General features: G+C 37.3%; 2 protein-coding genes across 2 annotated transcripts; both read right to left on the reverse strand.

The window, feature by feature from the left end:
* Nucleotides 1-1249: 1249 nt before the first annotated feature.
* LOC133067270 (olfactory receptor 4F3/4F16/4F29-like) lies at nucleotides 1250-2188 on the reverse strand. Its single transcript, XM_061158422.1, has one exon. It carries the CDS (start codon nucleotides 2186-2188, stop codon nucleotides 1250-1252), a length of 939 nt encoding a protein of 312 aa, XP_061014405.1.
* A 16258-nt stretch (nucleotides 2189-18446) lies between these two features.
* On the reverse strand, nucleotides 18447-19385 carry LOC133067271 (olfactory receptor 4F3/4F16/4F29-like). The gene has a single exon (XM_061158423.1). It carries the CDS (start codon nucleotides 19383-19385, stop codon nucleotides 18447-18449), a length of 939 nt encoding a protein of 312 aa, XP_061014406.1.
* Between the last annotated feature and the right edge of the window lie 3161 nt (nucleotides 19386-22546).

The following is a 22546-nucleotide window of genomic DNA, read 5'->3' on the forward strand; positions in this document are numbered from 1 at the left end:
TCCACAGGATTTTCCAGGTTAGAATACGAGAGTGGGCTGCTATTTCCTCCTCCACGGGATCTTCCCCACCCAGAGACAAACCTGGATCTGCTGCATTGTGGGCAGATTATTTACCACTAAGCCGCCTGGGAAGCCCCTACTCTTGTCATTTAGCTACCTCCCCCTTATTCAAACATCACAGCTGAACTTCTGTGATCAAACAAAGAGTTCTTGAAGGTGTGAAACTGCTGAGTAGGTGACTCATAATAATACAATAGAGCGATTGTAAAGGGGAGAAGCAAGGGAAATGAAAAGGGGACAGAGCAGTAAATGTAGGGAAGTAGGAAAAGGAGGAGGAATAATGGGACAGGAAGAAAGAGAGGGAAGTCTAAGAAAGGAGAGGGGAAGAAGGAAAAGTTTTTCCTAGCCCAGAGACCATAAGTGACTGAGGAAAAATGAAAAGAAAGAATTAGAAAGAAAAGGGAAATGACAGTCTAATGGGGTTGAGTAGCAAAACGCTAATTATAGAGAAAAACTGCGGTGTTTCCCAGTTTTTTGTCTTCCAAGAACAACTCCCATGGCTTCTACTGGAGATGTGCGACCTCATAATGCATGTTCTCAAAGATTCTGTGTGCTTGCTCTTGAAGATTCTGCCCTCTTTGCACAGCCCTGGAAGAGAGCCAAAGGAGCGGGAAAATGTGGGCAAGCTGCAGCATCCGATATGAAGACTCAGTTCAGTTCTCACTTAGCGAGCCTCCCATTAGGTGCTGATAGGGATTTCTGTCTGTGAGACATGTTGTTCAATCACTAACTCGTGTCCGACTCTTTGCCACACCATAGACTGTACCAGGCTCCTCTGTCTTCCACTGTCTCCCAGAATTTGCTCAAATTCATGTTCACTGAGTTGGTAATGCTATCTAAATATCTCTGTGAGACATGCTTCTGTTAAAAAAAGACAGATTCTCCTGTCTGAAGGCCTTAAAGAAGTATTCCATGTTTTGTATTTGTAAAAATTATTCCATATAAATATTATTCCTTAGGAACTGAGGCTCAAGATTACTGTAAACTTTGATTGAAAATACTTCATATGTAATTTCTTTTCTCTTTTCAGAAGTGAAGGTCCCTCGCTTCTAAGTGAAAGACAAAGTAGATTCTACATCAGTGTGCTTAGTAAAATCAAAGTAGGATGAAGAAAAGATTTTCTCTTGAGTTTGGCCACCAATAATTAACATCAGTAATCAACAAGGGCTCTTCACAATATGCGCATCACTTAAGAGATCTTTCTATAACTCACTAGCTGTCTGCATACCCTCCTCATTGCCACCTTCATTTCTTGATTCCTGAATGTATAAATAACAGGGTTCAGAAGAGGAGTGAGTACTGCATCAAAGATAGCCAGAAACTTATCCAGGGGTACAGAGGGAGATGGCCATGTATAGACAAATATCAAAGGACCAAAGAACAAGACTACTACAGTGATGTGAGCTGAAAGTGTGGACAGAGCCTTGGATGAACCTGCTGAAGACTGTTTCTGAACAGTGAGAATGATGATTATGTAGGAAATGATCAGAATGAAGAACGAGCCAACAGAGATGAATCCACTGTTGGCTGTGATCATGGACTCTAGTTGGTATGTGTCTATGCAGGCAAGTTTGATGAACCGAGGAAGGTCACAGTAAAAAGTATCTAACACATTAGGACCACAGAAGGGTAATTTTACTACAAAAGCTAGTTGAACAATTGAGTGGATAAGGCCAATCATCCAGGCAGCCACTATAAAGAAAACACACACCCGTGGACTCATGATGGTCAGATAATGGAGAGGCTTACATATTGCAACATATCTGTCAAAGGCCATGGCTATGAGCAGCACCATCTCCACACCACCGATGACATGGATGAAGAAAATCTGAGCGATGCAGCCTCCAAAGGAGACGACTTTATGCTTTCTGAAAAGATCATAAGTCATCTTGGGAGAAGTGACAGAAGAAACACCCATGTCAATGAAGGAGAGGTTGGCCAACAGAAAGTACATGGGAGAGTGTAAGTGAGGGTCACAAGTCACAGTGAGTATAATGAGGGAGTTTCCCATCATGCTTGCCACATAAAATGTGGAGGAGAACACAAAGAGGAGAAGTTGTATTTCCCAGGAGTTGGTGAGTCCCAGGAATAGAAACTCTGATACTACAGAGTTATTTGCTCCATCCATGGACTTTGTTAGCATTGCTATCTGAAGAAGGACAAAAGGAGAAAGTGTAAATTATGATAATACTGAAGAAAAAAAGGTCAAACTTGTGCAGCTTATTTAAACTTTAGCATTAAAACTGGTCTAGTTTTCCAAAATCACTGCAGATGGTGATTGCAGCCACGAAATTAAAAGATGCTTACTCCTTGGAAGGAAAGTTATGACCAACCTAGACAGTATATTAAAAAGCAGAGACATTACTTTGTCAACAAAGGTCCATCTGGTCAAGACTATGGTTTTTCCATTGGTCGTGTATGGATGTGAGACTTGGACTGTGAAGAAAGCTGAGCACCAAAAAATTGATGCTTTTGAACTGTGGTGTTGGAAAAGACTCTTGAGAGTCCCTTGGACTGCAAGGAGATCCAACCAGTCCATCCTAATGGAGATCAGTCCTGGGTGTTCTTTGGAAGGACTGATGCTGAAGCTGAAACTCCAATACTTTGGCCACCTCATGTGAAGAGTTGACTCATTGGAAAAGACCCTGATGCTTGGAGGGATTGGGGGCAGGAGGAGAAGGGGGCGACAGAGGATGAAATGGCTGGATGGCATCACCGACTCGATGGGCATGAGTTTGAGCAAACTCCGGGAGTTTGTGATGGACAGGGAGGCCTGGACTGTTGCGATTCATGGGGTCTCAAAGAGTTGGACACGACTGAGCAACTGAACTGAACTGAACTGACTGAGTATACTTATGGCCTATAAGTGTAATCACACAGAAAAATTAGTTGTTCTTACGTGAGGTTGTTCTTATCACCAACTTGTCTCTGCGGTTAATACCTTCTGCTTCCTGTCAGGGTTGATACCTTAATATTAGTCATGACATACAAGATGGTCAGCACGAGTAAGAGGAAGTCAACCTCAAAACTTTTGATCTTGCATTTAAAACTATCATGTTATGACCTCAGTTCCATTGAAGTAAGAGGCGCATACAGGGAAGTGCAGGTCCATAAACTGTCTTTCTAGTTTGCTCACTGAGGTATAGAATTTATGAGTATTTAAAAACTTCTCTAGCAATTTGACATTACAGTGACACATGTTTCTGATTTTTGTTTCCCAAAGTAAGAGTCCATGAAAGACTACAGGCTAAAGAAAAATCCTCAATAAAGGTAATTTGAGAAACACTGCTTTAGTGTACTTAGAACATGATTTGAAAATTTTAAAGCTATGAAATATGTAACAGTGAAAACCCATTTGTACAAGTCTTGATATAAGGTTTTATCACATTATTTTGTAATTATTTATTCTTATTTAGAGATATATCCTTGGAGAAGGAAATGGCAACGCACTCCAGTGTTCTTGCCTGGAGAATGGAGCCTGGTGGGCTGCTGTTTATGGGGTCACACAGAGTCGGACACAACTGAATGGACTTAGCAGCAGCAGCAGCAGCAGAGATATATCTTAGCTTAGGAAACAAAATAATGTTTCTGGATTTAGATTACAAAGATATGTACATATATAATGTTCAGTCACTGACAGCTTTATCTTGGGTGAGTTATTTAAACTCTTTGAGCCTCAGTTTATTTATCTATGAAATCATAATTAGTAAAATAATTAATGTATATTAATCATATGGCAGCATTAAGCATTCAGTAAGTGTTATGCCTCTATTTATTTTAACTGCCCTGATAGCACTCAACACTGTGGAGTGAATGAATAAGAAAACAAAAAATATTGACCAATGGTGACCATCAAACTTTTGTATCATAAAATATATTTCAGTAAATAATTATAAAGAATATAATATTTACATCCTATTAATTATATTAATTAAGCTATTTTCTACAAGGTTAATTCCTTTGCTCTCAAAGAACACTGTATATATTAGTAATAACACCACAAATGTAATTTATTATTTATTTCTCTTTCCCAACTAGGCTGAAAGCTACATGAAATTATGGACCATATCTGTCTTCTTCATTGCAATGACCCAAAAACTTAGAATCACAAAAATAGATTTGCTGAAAATGTAAATTAAATGTATTTACTCTGGTTAGAGACTGATTATGTGAAGAAAGAAGGAACACAGTATGAGTTGGGGAATTTAGGAAAATGAAAATTTTGCATAAAGGAAAATGAAAATAGGGAATAGGATTAAAATAAAAGTTTTTAATCTAGTGAAAGAGACTAGTGAACTCAATGAGATCAACTTCAGGAACTGCTGATAAAATCAATATCCTTTATTTATGAAAATCCCTAGTCATTATAGATTTGGAAATAAATACTTAAATATGTAAAATAACTTGATCCAAACCATAAGTTTACTTAGTGTTAGCATTTTATACCAAAACCCAAATCTACTGACTCTGAGATCAGTCCTATTTTCTGTTCATTTTTTCCTTAATCATGACTTTCTGAGGATACAGTCTCAACAAAAACGTGTGACAGAGTGATAGTAGAAACTGTTGAGGAAAGATAAGCCCCTATTATAGCTGATGACAGTCATTTATTATCAAACTGGTAACTGCTGCCTTGGTCTCCATGATTAATCGCCCCCAACAAATTTCTATCACTAATTAATGTACCTCAGCGTCCTGGGAAACTTGGCAACTTGCTAAAATATTTGTTCTTACTCTGCTTGTCCAGGCAAGTACTCTTATTTGGAACATAAGGTTTTTTGGATGAACTCATGATAGACAATGCCAGCTTAATTTGTTCTACTCAAACTCTCTATCTCCTATGGGGCCTCAAACACCATAGGAGGATCATTATCACCTAACCACTCAAAAGTCCCCATAAAGTTGCCTATATTTAGCTTCTACCTCCTTAAGAAATCATTCTTAATTCCTCCAACCTGAGTAGTTTTCTGCTTCTAACGTTTCCTTTTAAGTCCCCAAATAAATTATAGGGCTATTCTACCACTACATTTCTTTATAATCACCACAGTACCTAGAAGAATTAACAGGTCTTCAGTAAAATGCTTGAGTGCCTCATTCTAGTCAAAGTATATTGAAGTTGATCATCAATCTCAATGTGGAATCAGGGACAACAGATTCCATTTGGGACTTTGTGTTAAATAGACTGTATATATGATTTCATTATTCTTTGACTTCATCTCAGTTTAGCTCTTATCATATTCCATAACATTATGTTATATTCCATAACAACAGTTTCTATTATTTTTAAAAGAAGCTGCATGGGATAATGAAATGAGTCTAGGCTTTAATATCTGAAAAATGATATTTCACCTTCTGTCACCTAATACTTAGTGACTTTGGTAACATACATTTCATATCTGACACCTTTTCCCATTTGTAGAATGGAGAAAATGAATGTCTTTCAGAACCGGGAATGTGAGACAATATTTGTCATCAAATCTAATTAATTTCTCCTCTTTAATGTCTCCGGTAATGGAAGTAATATATATATATCCACAATGAGGTTATATATAAGTAAATTGTAAGTTAATACAGTGAAATGAAATGAATTATTTGGAAAGTAAACTAAATGAACCAGATTTATATTTATCATCATGAAAAACTCAAATATTTTATATTGAATTAAAAACATAAAATTATATACTAATATAAATATCATTTTATATGTTTCAAAACATTATTGAATATAAATACATATGGATGCAATAGAAATATTAAATTTTGAACAAGAATGCTATCCAACAATGTCAGAATAGTGATTTTCTCTGAGGAGGAAAAGAGAGGAATCTGATAGGATGAGTGATTTCAATTTTACTTGCAATGATATACTCTCAGAACAAATTTGTTAAATAACACATGTCCATTAATCTTGAAATTAAATACCCAATCATACAGTTTTGGGTACTTTTTCAGTTCAGTTCAGTTCAGTCGCTCAGTCATGTCTGACTCTTTGCGACCCCATGAACTGCAGCCTGCCGGGCCTCCCTGTCCATCATCAACTCCCAGAGTCCACCCAAACCCATGTCCATTCAGTTGGTGATACCATCCAACCACCTCATCCTCTGTCGTCCCCTTCTCCTCCTGCCCTCAATCTTTCCCAGCATCAGGGTCTTTTCAAATGAGTCAGCTCTTCATATCAGGTGGCCAGAGTATTGGAGTTTCAGCTTCAATGAGTGAAATATGTCAGAATTTCTTCTTTTAATTTAATGCATTTGCCATGGATCCATTCCTTTTGCTTTCCATTACCCCTACTTTTATCAGTTCTCACTACATCTATCATAAAAATCTTATCAGAATTCTCTTCTCTTTCAAGTGCTTTCTATTTCAACAAATCCAAAGTAAGAGAAACCCACATAAGATGGTAGGCACTGAGAGAGGGCATCAGAGGGAAGACAGACTGAAACCACAATCACAGACAACAGGCCAATCTGATCACATGGACTACATCCTTGTCTAACTCAATAAAACTAAGCCATGCCGTGTGGGGCCACCCAAGATGGATGGGTCATGGTGGAGAGGTCTGACAGAATGTGGTCCACTGGAGAAGGGAATGGCAAACCACTTCAGTATTCTTGCCTTGAGAACCCCATGAACAGTATTAAAAGGTAAAAAGATAGGACACTGAAAGATGAACTCCCCAGGTCGGCAGGTGTCCAATATGCTACTGGAGATCAGTGGAGAAATAACTCCAGAAAGAATGAAGGGATGGAGCCAAAGCAAAAACAACACCCAGTTGTGGATGGGACTGGTAATAGAAGCAAGGTCCGATGCTGTAAAGAGCAATATTGCATAGGAACCTGGAATGTTAGGTCTGTGAATCAAGGCAAATTGGAAGTGGTCAAATAGGAGATGGCAAGAGTGAACATTGACATTCTAGGAATCAGCAAAGCAAGATGGACTGGAATGGGTGAAGTTAACTCAGATGACCATTATATCTACTACTGTGGGCAGGAAACCCTTAGAAGAAATGGAGTAGCCATCATAGGCAACAAAAGAGTCCGAAATGCAGTACTTGGATATAATCTCAAAAACGACAGAATGATCTTTGTTCATTTCCAAGGCAAACCACTCAATATCATGGTAATCCAAGTCTATGCCCTGACCAGTAATGCTGAAGAAGCTGAAGCTGAATGGTTCTATGAAGACCTACAAGAACTAACACCCCAAAAAGATGTCCTTTTCATTATAGGAGACTGGAATGCAAAAGTAGGAAGTCAAGAAACACCTGGAGTAACGCAAATTTGGCCTTGGAGTACAGAATGAAGCAGGGCAAAGGATAATAGAGTTCTGCCAAGTGAACTCTATGGTCATAGCAAACACCCTCCTCCAACAACACCAGAGAAGACTCTACACATGGACATCACCAGATGGCCAACGCGGAAATCAGATTGATTATATTGTTTGCAGTCAACGATGGAGAAGCTCTATACAGTCAGCAAAAACAAAACTGGGAGCTGACTGTGGCTCAGATCATGAACTCCTTGTTGCCAAATTCAGACTTAAATTGAAGAAAGTGGGGAAAACCACCAGACCATTCAGGTATGACCTAAATCAAATCCCTTGTGACTATACAGTGGAAGTGAGAAATAGATTTAAGGAACTAGGTCTGATAAACAGAGTACCTGATGAACTATGGATGTGACATTGTACAGGAGACAGGGATCAAGACCATCCCCAAGAAAAAGAAATGCAAAATGGCTGTCTGAGGAGGCCTTACAAATAGCTGTGAAAAGAAAGGAAGAGAAAAGCAAAGGAGAAAAGGAAAGATATTTCCATTTGAATGCAGAGTTCCAAAGAATAGCAAGGGGAGATAAGAAAGACTTCCTCAATGATCATACAAAGAAACAGAGGAAAACAATAGAATGGGAAAGACTAGAGATATCTTCAAGAAAATTAGAGATACCAAGGGAACATTTCATGCAAAGATGGGCTCAGTAAAGGACAGAAATGGTAACAGATGCAGAAGATATTAAGAAGAGGTGGCAAGAATACACAGAAGAACTGTACCAAAAAGATCTTCACAAAGCAGATAATCATGATGGTGTGATCACTCACCTAGAGCCAGACATCCTGGAGTCTGAAGTCAAGTGGGCCTTAGGAAGCATCACTACGAACAAAGCTAGTGGAGGTGATGGAATTCCAGTTAAGCTATTTCAAATCCGTAAAGATGATACTGTGAAAGTGCTGCACTCTATATGCCAGCAAATTTGGAAAACTCAGCAGTGGCCACAGGACTGGGAAAGGTCAGTTTTCATTCCAATCCCAAAGAAAGGCAATGCCTAAGAATGCTCAAACTACCGCACAATTGCACTCATCTCACACGCTAGTAAAGTAATGCTCAAAATTCTCCAAGCCAGGCTTCAGCAATATGTGAACCGTGAACTTTCAGATGTTCAAGCTGGTTTTAGAAAAGGCAGAGGAACCAGAGATCAAATTGCCAATATCCGCTGGATCATCGAAAAAGCAAGAGAGTTCCAGAAAAACATCTTTTTCTGCTTTATTGACTATGCCAAAGCCTTCGACTGTGTGGATCACAATAAACTATGGAAAATTCTGAAAGAGATGGGAATAGCAAACCACCTGACCTGCCTCTTGAGAAACTTATATGCAGGTCAGGAAGCAACAGTTAGAACTGGACATGGACCAACAGACTGGATCCAAATAGGAAAAGGAGTACGTCAAGGCTGGATATTGTTCCCCTGCTTCTTTAACTTATATGCAGAGTACATCATGAGAAACGCTGGGCTGGAGGAAGCACAGGGTGGAATCAAGATTGCCAGGAGAAATATCAATAACCTCAGATATGTAGATGACACCACCCTTATGGCAGAAAGTGAAGAAGAACTAAATAGCCTCTTGATGAAAGTGAAAGGGGAAAGTGAAAAGGTTGGCTTAAAGCTCAACATTCAGAAAACTAAGATATGGCATCTGGTCCCATCACTTGATGGCAAATAGATGGGGAAACAGTGGCTGACCTTATTTTTCTGAGCTCCAAAATCACTGCAGATGGTGATTGCAGCCATGAAATTGAAAGATGCTTACTTACTCCTTAGAAGGAAAGTTATGACCAACCTAGACAGCGTATTAAAAAGCAGAGACATTACTTTGTCAACAAAAGTCCATCCAGTCAAGTGTATTGTTTTTCCAGTGTCATGTATGGATGTGAGAGTTGGACTGTAAAGAAAGGTGAACGCCAAAGAATTGATGCTTTTGAACTGTGGTGTTGGAGAAGACTCTTGAGAGTCCCTTGGACTGCAAGGAGATCCAAGCAGTCCATCCTAAAGGAAATCAGTCCTGAATGTTGATTGGAAGGACTGATGCTGAAGGTGAAACTCCAATACTTTGGCCACCTGATGTGAAGAGCTGACTCATTTGAAAAGACCCTGATGCTGAGAAAGATTAAAGGCAGGAGGAGAAGGGGATGACAGGGGATAAGGTGATTGGATGACATCACCGACTCAACAGACACGGGTTCGGGTAGACTCCGGGAGTTGGTGATAGACTGGAGGCCTGGTGTGCTGTGGTTCATGGGGTAGCAAAGAATCAGACATGACTGAGCCACTGAACTGATTCCAACAAAAACACATCAATTCTCAAGACATACCTAATCATATTGTTAAAAATTTAGTGTGTCCATTTTTTCCTTCATGTAAACCACAAAGTTCTAAAAGAGCTTTCAAAGTCCTCTGGAGTCTGGTTCTCTTCAACCTCATTTCCTATCTCCTTTTTCCTGCTTCTTTTCTTACACTCAATGATCTTGCAACACCTGTTTATTATCTGAAAATGCCACACATTGTATATTCTTCCATGTCTTTATTATACAGGTTTTTGTCCACCAACTCCCTTTCCACCATCTCCATGCACTGCTCACACCAGAAATTAAACACATGCTATTATGTTTAGTTTTCTTTTTTAGCCAACTCTTCACAGTCTAAGCAGATTCATACCTTCTTAGTCTATGTTCCCATTCATAACTCTTTATTCATGTTTTAAATCAGTATTTATTGCATTATGTTATGCTTAGTTTTTATATAAATGCATTGAGGGTAAGAATTGTCCTCACACTCTCTTGTAAACTCAACTGCTAACAGACATTCAGAATAAAAAAGGGAAGGAGGGAAACACTAAAACATTGTCTTAGCAAATTTTGCTAAAGGTTTCAATGATATGAAAGTGTGAAAGTGTTAGTTGTTCAGTCATGCCTGACTCTTTGTGATCCCATGGGTTTAGCTCCCAAGCCACTCATCCATGGAGTTCTCCAGGCAAGAATACTGGAGTGGGTTGCCATTTCCTCCTCCAGGAGATCTTTGTGACCCAGGAATCAAACCCAGGTCTCCTGCACTGCCGGCAGATTCTTTACTGTCTGAACCACCAATGAAGCCCCTTTAATGATATAGCAATTATGATTTACACATAATAAAGATAGCCTCAATATAGGAAGATAAGATTGCAATTGAAATGGAAATAGGAATACAGATATATATTTATAATATAACAATTCAACAAAGATAAAGATAACATAATTAGATGATTGAAAACCATAAAAATATGGCTGCTTTGTATATCTATGGCAGGAGTGTAAAAAACTGATGGCAGTTCTGAAGATACAGACGAAAATAGAAAACAGGAGATTATAAAAATGAAGGAGGATTAAGGAAAAATGAGTAGCGCATGCCAAAAAGAAAGGAGATAAGGAAAGTATGTGTATAATGACAAAGAAAGACAAAGTCCACTTTAAATGAAGTAAATGGTATCTTATGGGATATGAATTATATTAGCTTCTGGGCCCATTCTGCAGAATTTTTTTAATTATAGCAACTTTTAGGACCATGTCTGCAGGTGTCTTCTAAGTACTCAGTCTCTTTGAAGACTTTCTCCATACGCCTATACTAGTAACACACATCTAGTTATGAATTTAGTTTCCTTTTGGATCTTGAATATCTTCCACAATGTAACAACTAGGAATTTGAGGAAAAGTGTGTCTAAAGGGGGAAGAGCTATAAATATGGAACCTACTGGGATAAGACTGATTGTCCTTTAACTACCCTGTAATGACTACTAGAAGAAAAGAAAGAAGTAAAAAATGAAATTACCCTATATGTTCTAAAAGGGAAAGAAATATACAAACAGATATCAGAATATAGAAATTCATAGTTTGATGTGTAAACTCACATGTCAAAGTTTTAAATCCATCTGAGGCACAGTAAGAATTCTATTTATATTCTGAGCAATAGTCAAAGAGAGGGTTCTAGATGGAGACACTAGGGTATGATGTCCAGTCACCTAGGAGTCAACAAATAGCGACAATCAATCTCCCAGTTGATTAGATTTTGAAACCATTTTCTTATAGATTGGTTGTGCACCCATTTTTACTCTTGCAATAGTTTCCACAGATATCAGAGGCAAGTTCTTTTCCGTCTGCTGGGTCAGTGACACAAGGCACCTCAAGTTGTCAGGGGCCAGTCTTAGGTATGTTCCCTTTGGAAGCATTCTTTCCTGGGGCACAGAGCCATCTGAAGTCAACTGAATCATAAATTAAATGACAATTACTTAAGCAATTAAATTTACATGGTAAAAAAGAAAAGTTCCAGCTCTTCACCTTTTACGGTATTAATTTTTTCTTGACTCATAGAGAATTGATCTATCTTCCAGAAACACATTGCCAGACATTTAATTCTTCATAGATGAAGAAAATGCTGGTAGGTGGGGTTCCAAATAATGGAATTATCAAGCTGAAAGATGGTATCCACAGACATCTCATAGTTTTGAAAAATCTAAACCACTATTCATACATATTTCCTTCTCAATCTAAAATTATTGAGAGGTTTGAAATTCCTTCAGCTGAAATGTCCTGCATTTAAAAAGTTATTTATTTATTTATTTATGCTTGTGCTGGGTCTTCACTGCTGCTCATGTGCTTTCCCTAGGTGCTGAGAGTGGGGGCTACTCTTTGCTGTGGTGCATGGCTTCTCGCTGTGGTGGCTTCTCTTGTCACACGGCATGGGCTCTAGGTGCACTGGCTTCGGTAGTTACGGCTCATGAGCACAGTAGTCGTGGTGCACCGACTTTGTTGCTCTGTGGCATGTGGAATCTTCCTGGACCAGGGATTGAACCTGCGTCCCCTGCGTTGGCAGGTGGAGTCTTATCCACTCTACCACCAGGGCCAACCTGAAATGTCCTAAATTTTAACTTTCAAATTGTCATGAAAATCTTTCTTTGTACCTAAGTAAAATTCTGCTCACCCTAATTTAACTGTTTGTTTTACTTTGTATAACTGTGTCCATAGAAATAATTTTCAGCATCTTTTTCAATTGCTCTTCATTTTATATATATAAATTAAAGGAGACTAAGTAACCCCTTAGTTTTCTTTTTCTAAAACTCAATGTCTTTTATGTTTCCTTGTTTCCTCTTAGTATTCCTTTCTCATCTAAATCCTTACTAGTCTTACTACTTAGATAAAAAAGTAATAAAAAATATTTTAAAATTGTAAAGCACATAAGCGAGCAGGAGAACCAATGTGATCACCTGGTAGTTTTCATTTTGTTTTTAAATTTTGCACATCATATTTTAAGTTGACATTTGTATTGAAAACAACTTATTCATATTTGGAACTTTGAGTGTCTTTTCTATTTAGGTGTCTCTAAAACTCTTTTCCACTTTGAAAATTTTACAAGTTAAATAAATTTTCTGCCCTTTTCAGATAAGAAAACCAGTTTATAATTTATCTTTTTTGGAAAACCAATGGAGATTACAGCATTACCCTTGTTTTCTTAGTTTCATGTGTCACCAACTTTTCTTACCTTTTTAATAAATTGCAGAGAATGGGAATCATTCATTTCATCATCACTGAAAATAGAGTGCTAAACTCCAAACATTGTAAAACCATTTGATTTTTCCTAATATCTTTCATATTACCCTAACACTGTGTGATTCTAGTTAAAAGTGATGGTCCTCCAACATGTTAATACCCTTTTACACAATTATTCTCCACTACTAGTCAATTTGTTACCCAGGATGCTAGCTTTGCTGGTTTGGGATATACTCATGCCTTTTAAGATATGATTCATTTCCACAGTAGTTTCAAAATAGAATCATATCTGACATAGAGCTACTTTTCTTATTGTTAACTTTATTCTCATTCTTCTATTTTACCTGTGCAAAGAAAAGGAGCATCCTCATAGAGTGTTAGATGTTCTTGTGTTCTCTAAGTGCCATAAAATCTTGCCATTGTAGAAATGAAGTTTATTAATAAGTCTAGAGGACAATGACCAAGTAACACTGCAAAGACTGAAGTTTAGGAGTTCTTAGATCATGGGACTTTATCTCTAGGGACCTATTTAGTTTGACCAGAAAAAAATGTCCTAAAGACTCATAATAAGACACTAGAGAAGAAGAGGAAATAACTTATGTTTATTAATGTAGAACAGAGCACAGTGTACTCAAAATTTTGTTACCTTGATTTATAACTTTCAAATATTTCATCGTATGGCTTATGATCATCCATTTTCACTCTTGCAATAGTTTCCACAAATATCAGAGGCAAGTTTTTTTCCATCTGCTGGCTCAATGACACGAGGTGCCCCAAGTTGTCAGAAGCCAGTCTTAGCTGTGTTCCCTTTGGAAGCATTCTTTCCTGGGGCACAAAGCTATCTGAACCCAATAAACCAAAGTTCACAAGAATAGGAAGCATAAATTTACATTGTAAATGATTTGGTCCTTTGTAAAAGTGACTTTTTGTACCTTGGGTTCATATATGCTGCCTTTAGGATAGAAGGCAAGATATATTGTTCACTGGCTTAAGATATGTAGTGCATCAAATAGGAAGCATCCTAAATTTGAAAGGTGTTCACCTCCCAGTTGATAAAAATCTGACCATTAACCAGTCCATTCTATCACTCCATCAATGAGATGCTTCTGGTAAGTGTAGTAAATTCTATGGGTGTAAGCTTATTATCACACTTCATTTCCTATAAAAATGTGTCCAGAGCTAAAGTTGCATGGACACCATAGGAACAGATAAGGCAGAAAAGGTATTCTGTAAGTCCACAAATGGTAGCGCTAGCAGAAGCACCACAGTTGGGAAAGAAAAATCAGCACAGCATGGAGACAAATCTCTAATACTTGCAGAAAAAGTAGACAGTGAATCTATGGAGAGTATGATGAGGTGTGGCACCATACAGGGAAGCTTCACATCTGCATGGGAAGCTTTGGCACTCAGCAAAAAGATAGATTACCCATAGTGAGGGGGGAATTCATGTTGCTTAATCTATGCAGAGACTTCAACTATGCTTCTATCAGCACAGTTTAGTACCAATTAATAATGAATAGCACGTGATACCAATGAAACAATACTAGGATAACTGGGAAAAGAGGTTGTTTTACATCACAGAAGGAAGTCTTCTTGTTCCTGTATAGTGAATAATCTCTAATAGTCTATTACATGGGCAGTCTCTGTGTCCTTTCTGAAAAGTCCATCCATGTATACTTCTCCTCAGACTCCACCATAAAAAATTTATACTCTCGTTCTTTCTTAGGTCTTAAAGAAACAAACCAACCATTAGCCCTCCTCACAAATTAGTATGATCTGTACTATAGGCCATCTTCCCCTCCAAGAGAAGTGTACAACTAACGGTTATTCCCTGACTGGAAGAAAGGCAAGATGGCAACATAGGAAGACACTGAGCTCATCTCCTTCCATGGACACAACAATTCTAAAGCTCTATACAGAGCAACTTTTCCTGAAGAAGACCTGAGGGGAGATTTGACAGCTCCTGCATAGAGATGAGGAAAGATGGAGACACTATATCCATGTGAATCCAACCTCATCCTCATTGTGATGTCTTGTGATACAGAGGGTCATAACTGAGGGGCTTAAGTGCAGATTCTCCCACCCTGCAGACAAAACAGCAACTTAAAGCCCATCTAGACAATATATGAAGAAAATTCACAGTTACTCAAGTAGCAGTGACAATGAGCCATGGACTGCTAGAGCTCTCTTTGAGGTCAGAGACATCAGCAAGCATCATGGGTTGAGTACCCTTAGAACCCCACCCTGGCCATTTATTTTCCCTTCACTCCTACTAGATAGCTGAACTCCTGAAGAATAATAAACTCTTCAAGACATGAAGTATGTTTGAGGAGGCAACTTATAATAACTACAATAGAGCATAATAAATAACTACATAATAAATAACTAATAATAACTACATAAAAAATAACTACATAATAATAAATAACTACATAATAAATAACTAATAATAACTACATAAAAATAACTAATAATAACTACATAAAAAATAACCAATAACTAATAATAAATAACTACAAAAGGGGCAGCAGGAAGGGAAGTCAGGAGTTATTGTCTCCAGAATGTGAGACAGTAATTTCTGTTATGCAAGCCAGCCAGTTTGTAGTATGCTGTATCACAGCCCTAGCAAACTAGTACAAAAACTATTCTCTATCAGATGAGAAGTGATAGAGAATTTGCTCTGTTACTTAACTAAAAATTAAAAAAAAATCTATTTGTGTAAGAATATGTCTCTTTTTCACTGTAAGTAGAAAGTTTATTTGCGATCTAATGCCTGTGTGTGTCTCTTCTTTTGATGTCTTGGTAAATCTGATTCTACTCTTGATCTGTAGGTAAGGTTGTAAATCTGAACATGGGAACTTTGTGTGGCTGTACTTCTGCAATTGAGAAACTCATGTGAATGTGAAATAGTTCAACTCAAGGAGCTATTACTAATTTTTGTACAAAGCCTCTAAAAGAGGCTGACATGAATCTGTAATAATACAGCCCATATTGCAAAATTTTTAAAATGAATTTCTACTCCTTTAAATTTGCTAGATTTTTCAGAAAATTTCTTATAAAAATGACTAACTTAGAAGTGTTTTTCTATGAAAATCCAAATTCACATAGTGCAAATGAATCCTTGGACAATTCAGATTCAATTGATAATATTTTAAATAAAACAGTGATAGATATCCTTTTCAACCTTACCAGTAAAGATTATAAGACAAGCATTCAGAATTAGAAAAAAATGCAAACTTATGTGTTCAATTTGAATTATAATTCTGACAGCTCTGTAGTGTGTCTATTTAAACAAAATGTTTAATATCTTCAGCAATTTTAAGACCTTTGCTATTAAACATAGTAATTAGTAGATATTCTTTGAATAAGTTTTGAATTATTCAAAGATTGAATGTTGAAACATTCAGTGTTTGTGTGTGTGTGTGAGAACTTATTTACATCTTTATAGAGTGTCTATATCTTTTGATCAAGTTACTGCTTATGTTCACTTTTGCAACTTTAAGAATACCATTTATACTACCTATAAGAAAATGTGAACAGAATGTGTGTGTGTCTGTTGGGGATTATATTAGTGTGTTCATGAGTTTTGCTAGTTTACTAAAATGATTGTATATGACAGACAATTCTCCTTTATTTTCCTTCAAAAACTCTCAGTGAAATATAAATTGCTTATGTTGGTTAAAAGTAATAATTAATATGGGTGACTGAGGCTATACTAGAATTACATGACCAAAAACTATAAAGGGGAAAAAGGGTACATTTATCCTAAGATAAAATGTTATTCCAGAAATTGAAAGTGGATAGTAAACAACAAAACTGAATGGGTTCGATACATGCATGTAATAATTTTTAGTACTAAAGAATACTAAGTTATAGACACCAAGAATTGGATGTATAATTTGCTTTAATAAGAGTTTGGTATATTAAAATTGTGTTAATCAAGGCATGATTTTTCTTTCACTACAAATAATGCACAGTGTTTTCAATAAAAAGAAGGTATTGTTAATGTGTACTTATAAAAGAAGACCTGAATGGATATAGAGAGCTATAGATGGTTTTTAGGAAACAAATTCTAGTTGCTTTGGATATATACCATATAATTATATATGCATATATATAATTTCAAATAATGAGCTAAATTGAAGCAGTGATATATATTAGTTTTGACAACATTTGCACAGTAAAAGTTTGATAGGCTTATTTAAATAAATTTAGAAGTGCTATACTATTAAATATTATATTAAAGCAAGACTAGATTTTGGATATCTGTTAGGATGACATAACACGTTGATCTTGGTATATTTATTCTGCTTTTAGCTAGAAGCAGAAAATGTAACTCTCTACTTCTGTTTAATTTTCTTAGTAATCAAAGATTCTGTAAACAACTCACAAAGTGTTTTTTAAACAATTCTTAGTAGGAAGAAAATGAAAGGAAAGCAAAATTTCATAAAAATAAATATTGCTACATTAAACCTTAGTTCAGTCTTTTATGGGGATGGGGTATTGTATGTACTACAAAGTATATTATATTTCTTACAATGAATCACTGTCAAAAAATATGAAAGTCAATTCCATAAGGGATCCTCCCCTTACCATTTATTTTCCTTTCAATCACACTCAACAGCTGAACTCCAGAAGAATAATAAATTCTTTAGATATGAAATGTATTGAGTCGGTAACTTATGCTAACTACAATAGAGCAATTAAAAAGGGGCATCAGTAAGGGAAGTTAGAAGTGGACAGAGCAGGGGAAAACAGGGAGGAATAACAGGATGGGAAGAAAGAGAAGGAAGAAACCTGAGAAAGAAGAGGGAGAGGGGGAAAAGTTTTCCTAGCCCAGAGCCTATAAGTGGCTGAAGAAAAATGAAGAGGAAGATATAGGAAGAAAAAAGGAAGGAAATGTGATGCGTTCAAGTAGCATAATGTAAATCACAGAGAAAAAACCTGCTGTTTCCCAGATCTTTGTATTCTAAGAACAACTTCTGTGGCTTCTACCCAGAGTTGTGTGACCACTGGGTTCCTACATGCATGTTCTCAGACTGTGTGTTTGCTCTTGAAGAGTCTGCCCTCTTTGCACAGCCCTGGCAGAGATCCAAAGAAGGGTAAAATGTGGGCAAGTTGCAGCATCTAATATGAAGACTCATTTCAGTTCTCATTTAGCAAGTCTCCTGCCAGGTGCTAATAGGAATTCCTGTCTCTGAGAAGGGGTCCTGTTAAAAGGAGAGAGACATGTTCTCTCTGTTCTCAAGGCCATAAAGAAGTTTGCCTTTTTAAAATTTCTAATAGTTACTTCATATGAATACTATTCCTTAGGAACTGAGGCTCAAGATTACTATAATCTTTGATTGTAAATACTTAATATGTAACACCTCTCTTTTCAGAAGTGAATATCACTCCCTCCTAAGTCAAAGACAAAATAGACTTGATATCTGTGTGCATAATTAAATAAAGGCAGAACAACCAAAAGTTTCTGTCTGAGTTTGATCATCAGTAATGACGGTCAGTAATCAACAAGGGCTCTTTCCAATACAGGCATCACTTAAGAAATCTTTCTATAACTCACTAACTGTCTGCATACTCTCCTCATTGCAACCTTCATTTCTTGATTCCTGAGTGTGTAAATGACTGGATTCAGGAAAGGAGTGAGAACTGCATCAAAGATGGCCAGAAATTTATCCAGGTGGATGGAGGGAGATGGCCATGTATAGACAAATATCAAAGGACCAAAGAACAAGACTACTACAGTGATGTGAGCAGAAAGTGTGGACAGAGCCTTGGATGAACCTGTTGAAGAGTGTTTCTGAACAGTGAGAATGATGATGATATAGGAGATGATCAGAATGAAGAAGGAGCCAATAGAGATGAATCCACTGTTGGCTGTGACCATGGACTCTAGTTGGTTTATGTCTACGCAGGCAAGTTTGATCAACCGAGGGAGGTCACAGTAAAAGCTGTCCAACATATTAGGGCCACAGAAGGGCAAGTTTACCACAAAAACCAGTTGAACTGTGGAGTGGATAAGGCCAATCATCCAGGCAGCCACTAAAAAGGAGATGCATAGTCGTGGGCTCATGATGGTCAGATAATGGAGAGGCTTACATATGGCAACGTACCTGTCAAAGGCCATGGCGATGAGCAGCACCACCTCCACACCACCGATGACATGGATGAAAAAGATCTGAGTGATGCAGCCACTAAAGGAGATGACTTTACGTTTTCTGAAAAGATCATAAATCATCTTGGGAGAAGTGACAGAAGAAACACCCATGTCAATGAAGGAGAGGTTGGCCAAGAGAAAGTACATGGGGGAGTGTAAGTGAGGGTCACAAGTCACAGTGAGTATAATGAGGGAGTTTCCCATCATGCTTGCCATGAAAAATGTGGAGGAGAACACAAAGAGGAGAAGTTGTATTTCCCAGGAGTTGGTGAGTCCCAGGAACAGAAACTCTGATACCACAGAGTTATTTGCTCCATCCATGGACTTTGTTAGCATTGTTATCTGAAGGAGGGCAATAGGAAAAAATGCAAATTTTGACAATTGTGTTGATGAATTTGATGATGAAATGTCAAAGTTATGAACGCCAATTTACATATTAGCATGAAAACTGATCTAAAATGCTCATAGCCTCTAAACTGTGTTTACACAGTAAAACTGGTGGCTGTTATATGGAGCTATTCTTGCCGCCAACTTATCTCTGCATTTAATACCCTTTTCTTCCTCCATGGGTTGATACACTGTATTACTCATGAGATACAAGAAAATAAACATGAGTAATATGCATTCAACCCCAAATCTTTTTAATTTGGGGTTCAAAACTATTATGATCTGCCCAGTCATATAGAGCTAATCCCTATTGCAATCTCTTTGAAACCTTATAAATCTTCATCCAGTAGACAGACCTATCTCCTCCTTCCTAGTCCCTACCTCTGGGAACACATTCATCTTCAATATTACTTAAATATTGATTGCATCTATGAAGTCTTAATTTATTATTCAGTTCAGTTCAGTTGCTCAGTTGTGTCCGACTGTTTGCGACCCCATGAATCGCAGCAATTATTACTAGAATTTAAATTACTAGCATAACTACCAAAATTTCTCAGTATTTAATACCACTCTACTTCTTTCTAGGGTAGATGCTATGATGTTATTCATGACATACAAGATCGGTCAACATGGGTAATAGGAATTCAACCTGAAATTCTTGACTTCTGGATCAAAACTAATATAAGCTAGCTCCAATCACACATATTCTTCACTTCTCAATTCTTCCATCAACTTTTAAGAATACAAGTCTTATTCTCATAGACAGAGCCTTCCTTTTGACTCCCCATCTCTGGAAGATATTTGTCTTCAAGTTCTATTAAATTTTAACCATATTCGTGAGGTCTTGTTTTATACTACAAGGATTTATTTTACTATTTCTTGTATTTTAGTAAACTGAGTACTGATCTAACTCACCTTGTAGGCTGTAAGCTTCTGGAAGGCAGGGATTATGATTTATTCATATTTGGATTCCTCGAAGCAATGAAAAATGATCCACACAGAGGCGCAGGTCCACAAACTGTTACCAGTCTGCATCATGTTAGGTACAGAAATTGAGTGTTTAGAAAATTCTCTAGAAATTTCACAGGATAGCAAACAAGTATAAAATTTTGTTTGTTAAAGTGTCAGTCCATGAAGGACTGAAGAATACCTGATTCTTCACCAAAGATAATTTGAGAAGTACTGCAAGGCAATGGCAACCCACTCCAGTTCTTTTGCCTGGAGAATCCCATGGACGGAGGAGCCTGGTGGGCTGCCGTCTATGGGGTCGCACAAAGTCAGACACGACTGAAGCGACTTAGCAGCAGCAGGAGCAGCCCTAAGGTACTTAGTACATAGTCTGTGAAGCTTAAAATTGTGAAGGGCATCATGCAATAATAGCGAAAAGTATCTTATTCAAACCTCTATGTAAGAATTTATCACATTATCTTGTAATTTTAGTTTTAGTCACAGAAACAACGGAGCACAGTAGAAGGAATATGTCCTTTGGATTCTGTAAATCAAGGTTTAAACTGTACTTCAGTTACTGACAAGGTAATTTTGGGCAAGTTCTTTTTTTTTTTTTTCATTTATTTTTATTAGTTGGAGACTAATTACTTTACAATATTGTAGTGGGTTTTGTCATACATTGACATGAATCAGCCATGGATTTACATGTATTCCCCATCCCGATCCCCCCTCCCACCTCCCTCTCTACCCACTCCCTCTGGGTCTTCCCAGTGCACCAGGCCCGAGCACTTGTCTCATGCATCCAACCTGGGCTGGTGATCTGTTTCACCCTAGATAATATACATGTTTAGATGCTGTTCTCTTGAAACATCCCAGCCTCGCCTTCTCCCACAGAGTCCAAAAGTCTGTTCTGTACATCTGTGTCTCTTTTTCTGTTTTGCATATAGGGTTATCATTACCATCTTTCTAAATCCTATATATATGTGTTAGTATGCTGTAATGTTCTTTATCTTTCTGGCTTACTTCACTCTGTATAACGGGCTCCAGTTTCATCCATCTCATTAGGACTGATTCAAATGAATTCTTTTTAACGGCTGAGTCATATTCCATGGTGTCTGTGTACCACAGCTTCCTTATCCATTCGTCTGCTGATGGGCATCTAGGTTGCTTCCATGTCCTGGCTATTATAAACAGTGCTGTGATGAACATTGGGGTGCACGTATCTCTTTGAGATCTGGTTTCCTTGGTGTGTATGTTGGGCAAGTTCTTGAACCTTCATTTATCCATGACATTACAATTAGTAATACTAACTCCTCAGAGCAATTTGGGGTATAAAATCATTGGAATAATGATTAAATTATTAAAAAGTTTTGCAATAGTGCATTCAATGTTTACCTACTATAGGTAAATATTTAGTAAATGTTATTTTTTTTTCTTTCACACATCTATAATAGTGCTCAATATAAAACATAAATTAATAGTAAGAAAATGAAATGGTATTGGCCAGGAGATAATATCAAATTTCCATATCTAAAAGATATTTCATCACATTATAATTATCTCCTTCTATATGATAATTGGAGAATATAATATTCATATTGTTTAGGGGCTTACCTGGTGGTCAGATGGTAAAGAATCTGCATGCAATGTAGGAGACCCGGCTTTGATCTCTGGGTTGAGAAGATCCCCTGGAGAAGGGAGTGGCTACCCACTCCAGTATTCTAGCCTGGAGAATTCCATGGACAGAGAAGACTGGCAGATTGCAGTTAAAGAGTTGGACACATTTATTCACATGCATTCTTTTAGAAATCAAACTAAAAACCAGCTTGTGCAGATTAAATATATTTGCTTTCTAAGAAACACTGCATTTTATTTTATAGTACTATAAATGTAGTTCACTGATTTTTTTGTTTGTTCTCATTTCCAGTTAGATTGTGACTCCCAGAAAGTTAAGGACTACACTTGTGTAGTTATCCATGTATCCCCAACTTAGAATGATACCAGGTACATAAAAGAGCTATGCAAATATATCAGGAATTAAATATTTTTTGAAAGAATCAAAGAGGATGTATTTAGGTAGCTGAAATTATATGAATATAATTGGATACATATAATTATATAATTAAGGAAGATGGGTAAGGAACCTG

The sequence above is a fragment of the Dama dama genome, chromosome 12 (genome assembly GCF_033118175.1).
Source record: "Dama dama isolate Ldn47 chromosome 12, ASM3311817v1, whole genome shotgun sequence".
Taxonomy (NCBI): Eukaryota; Metazoa; Chordata; class Mammalia; order Artiodactyla; family Cervidae; genus Dama; species Dama dama.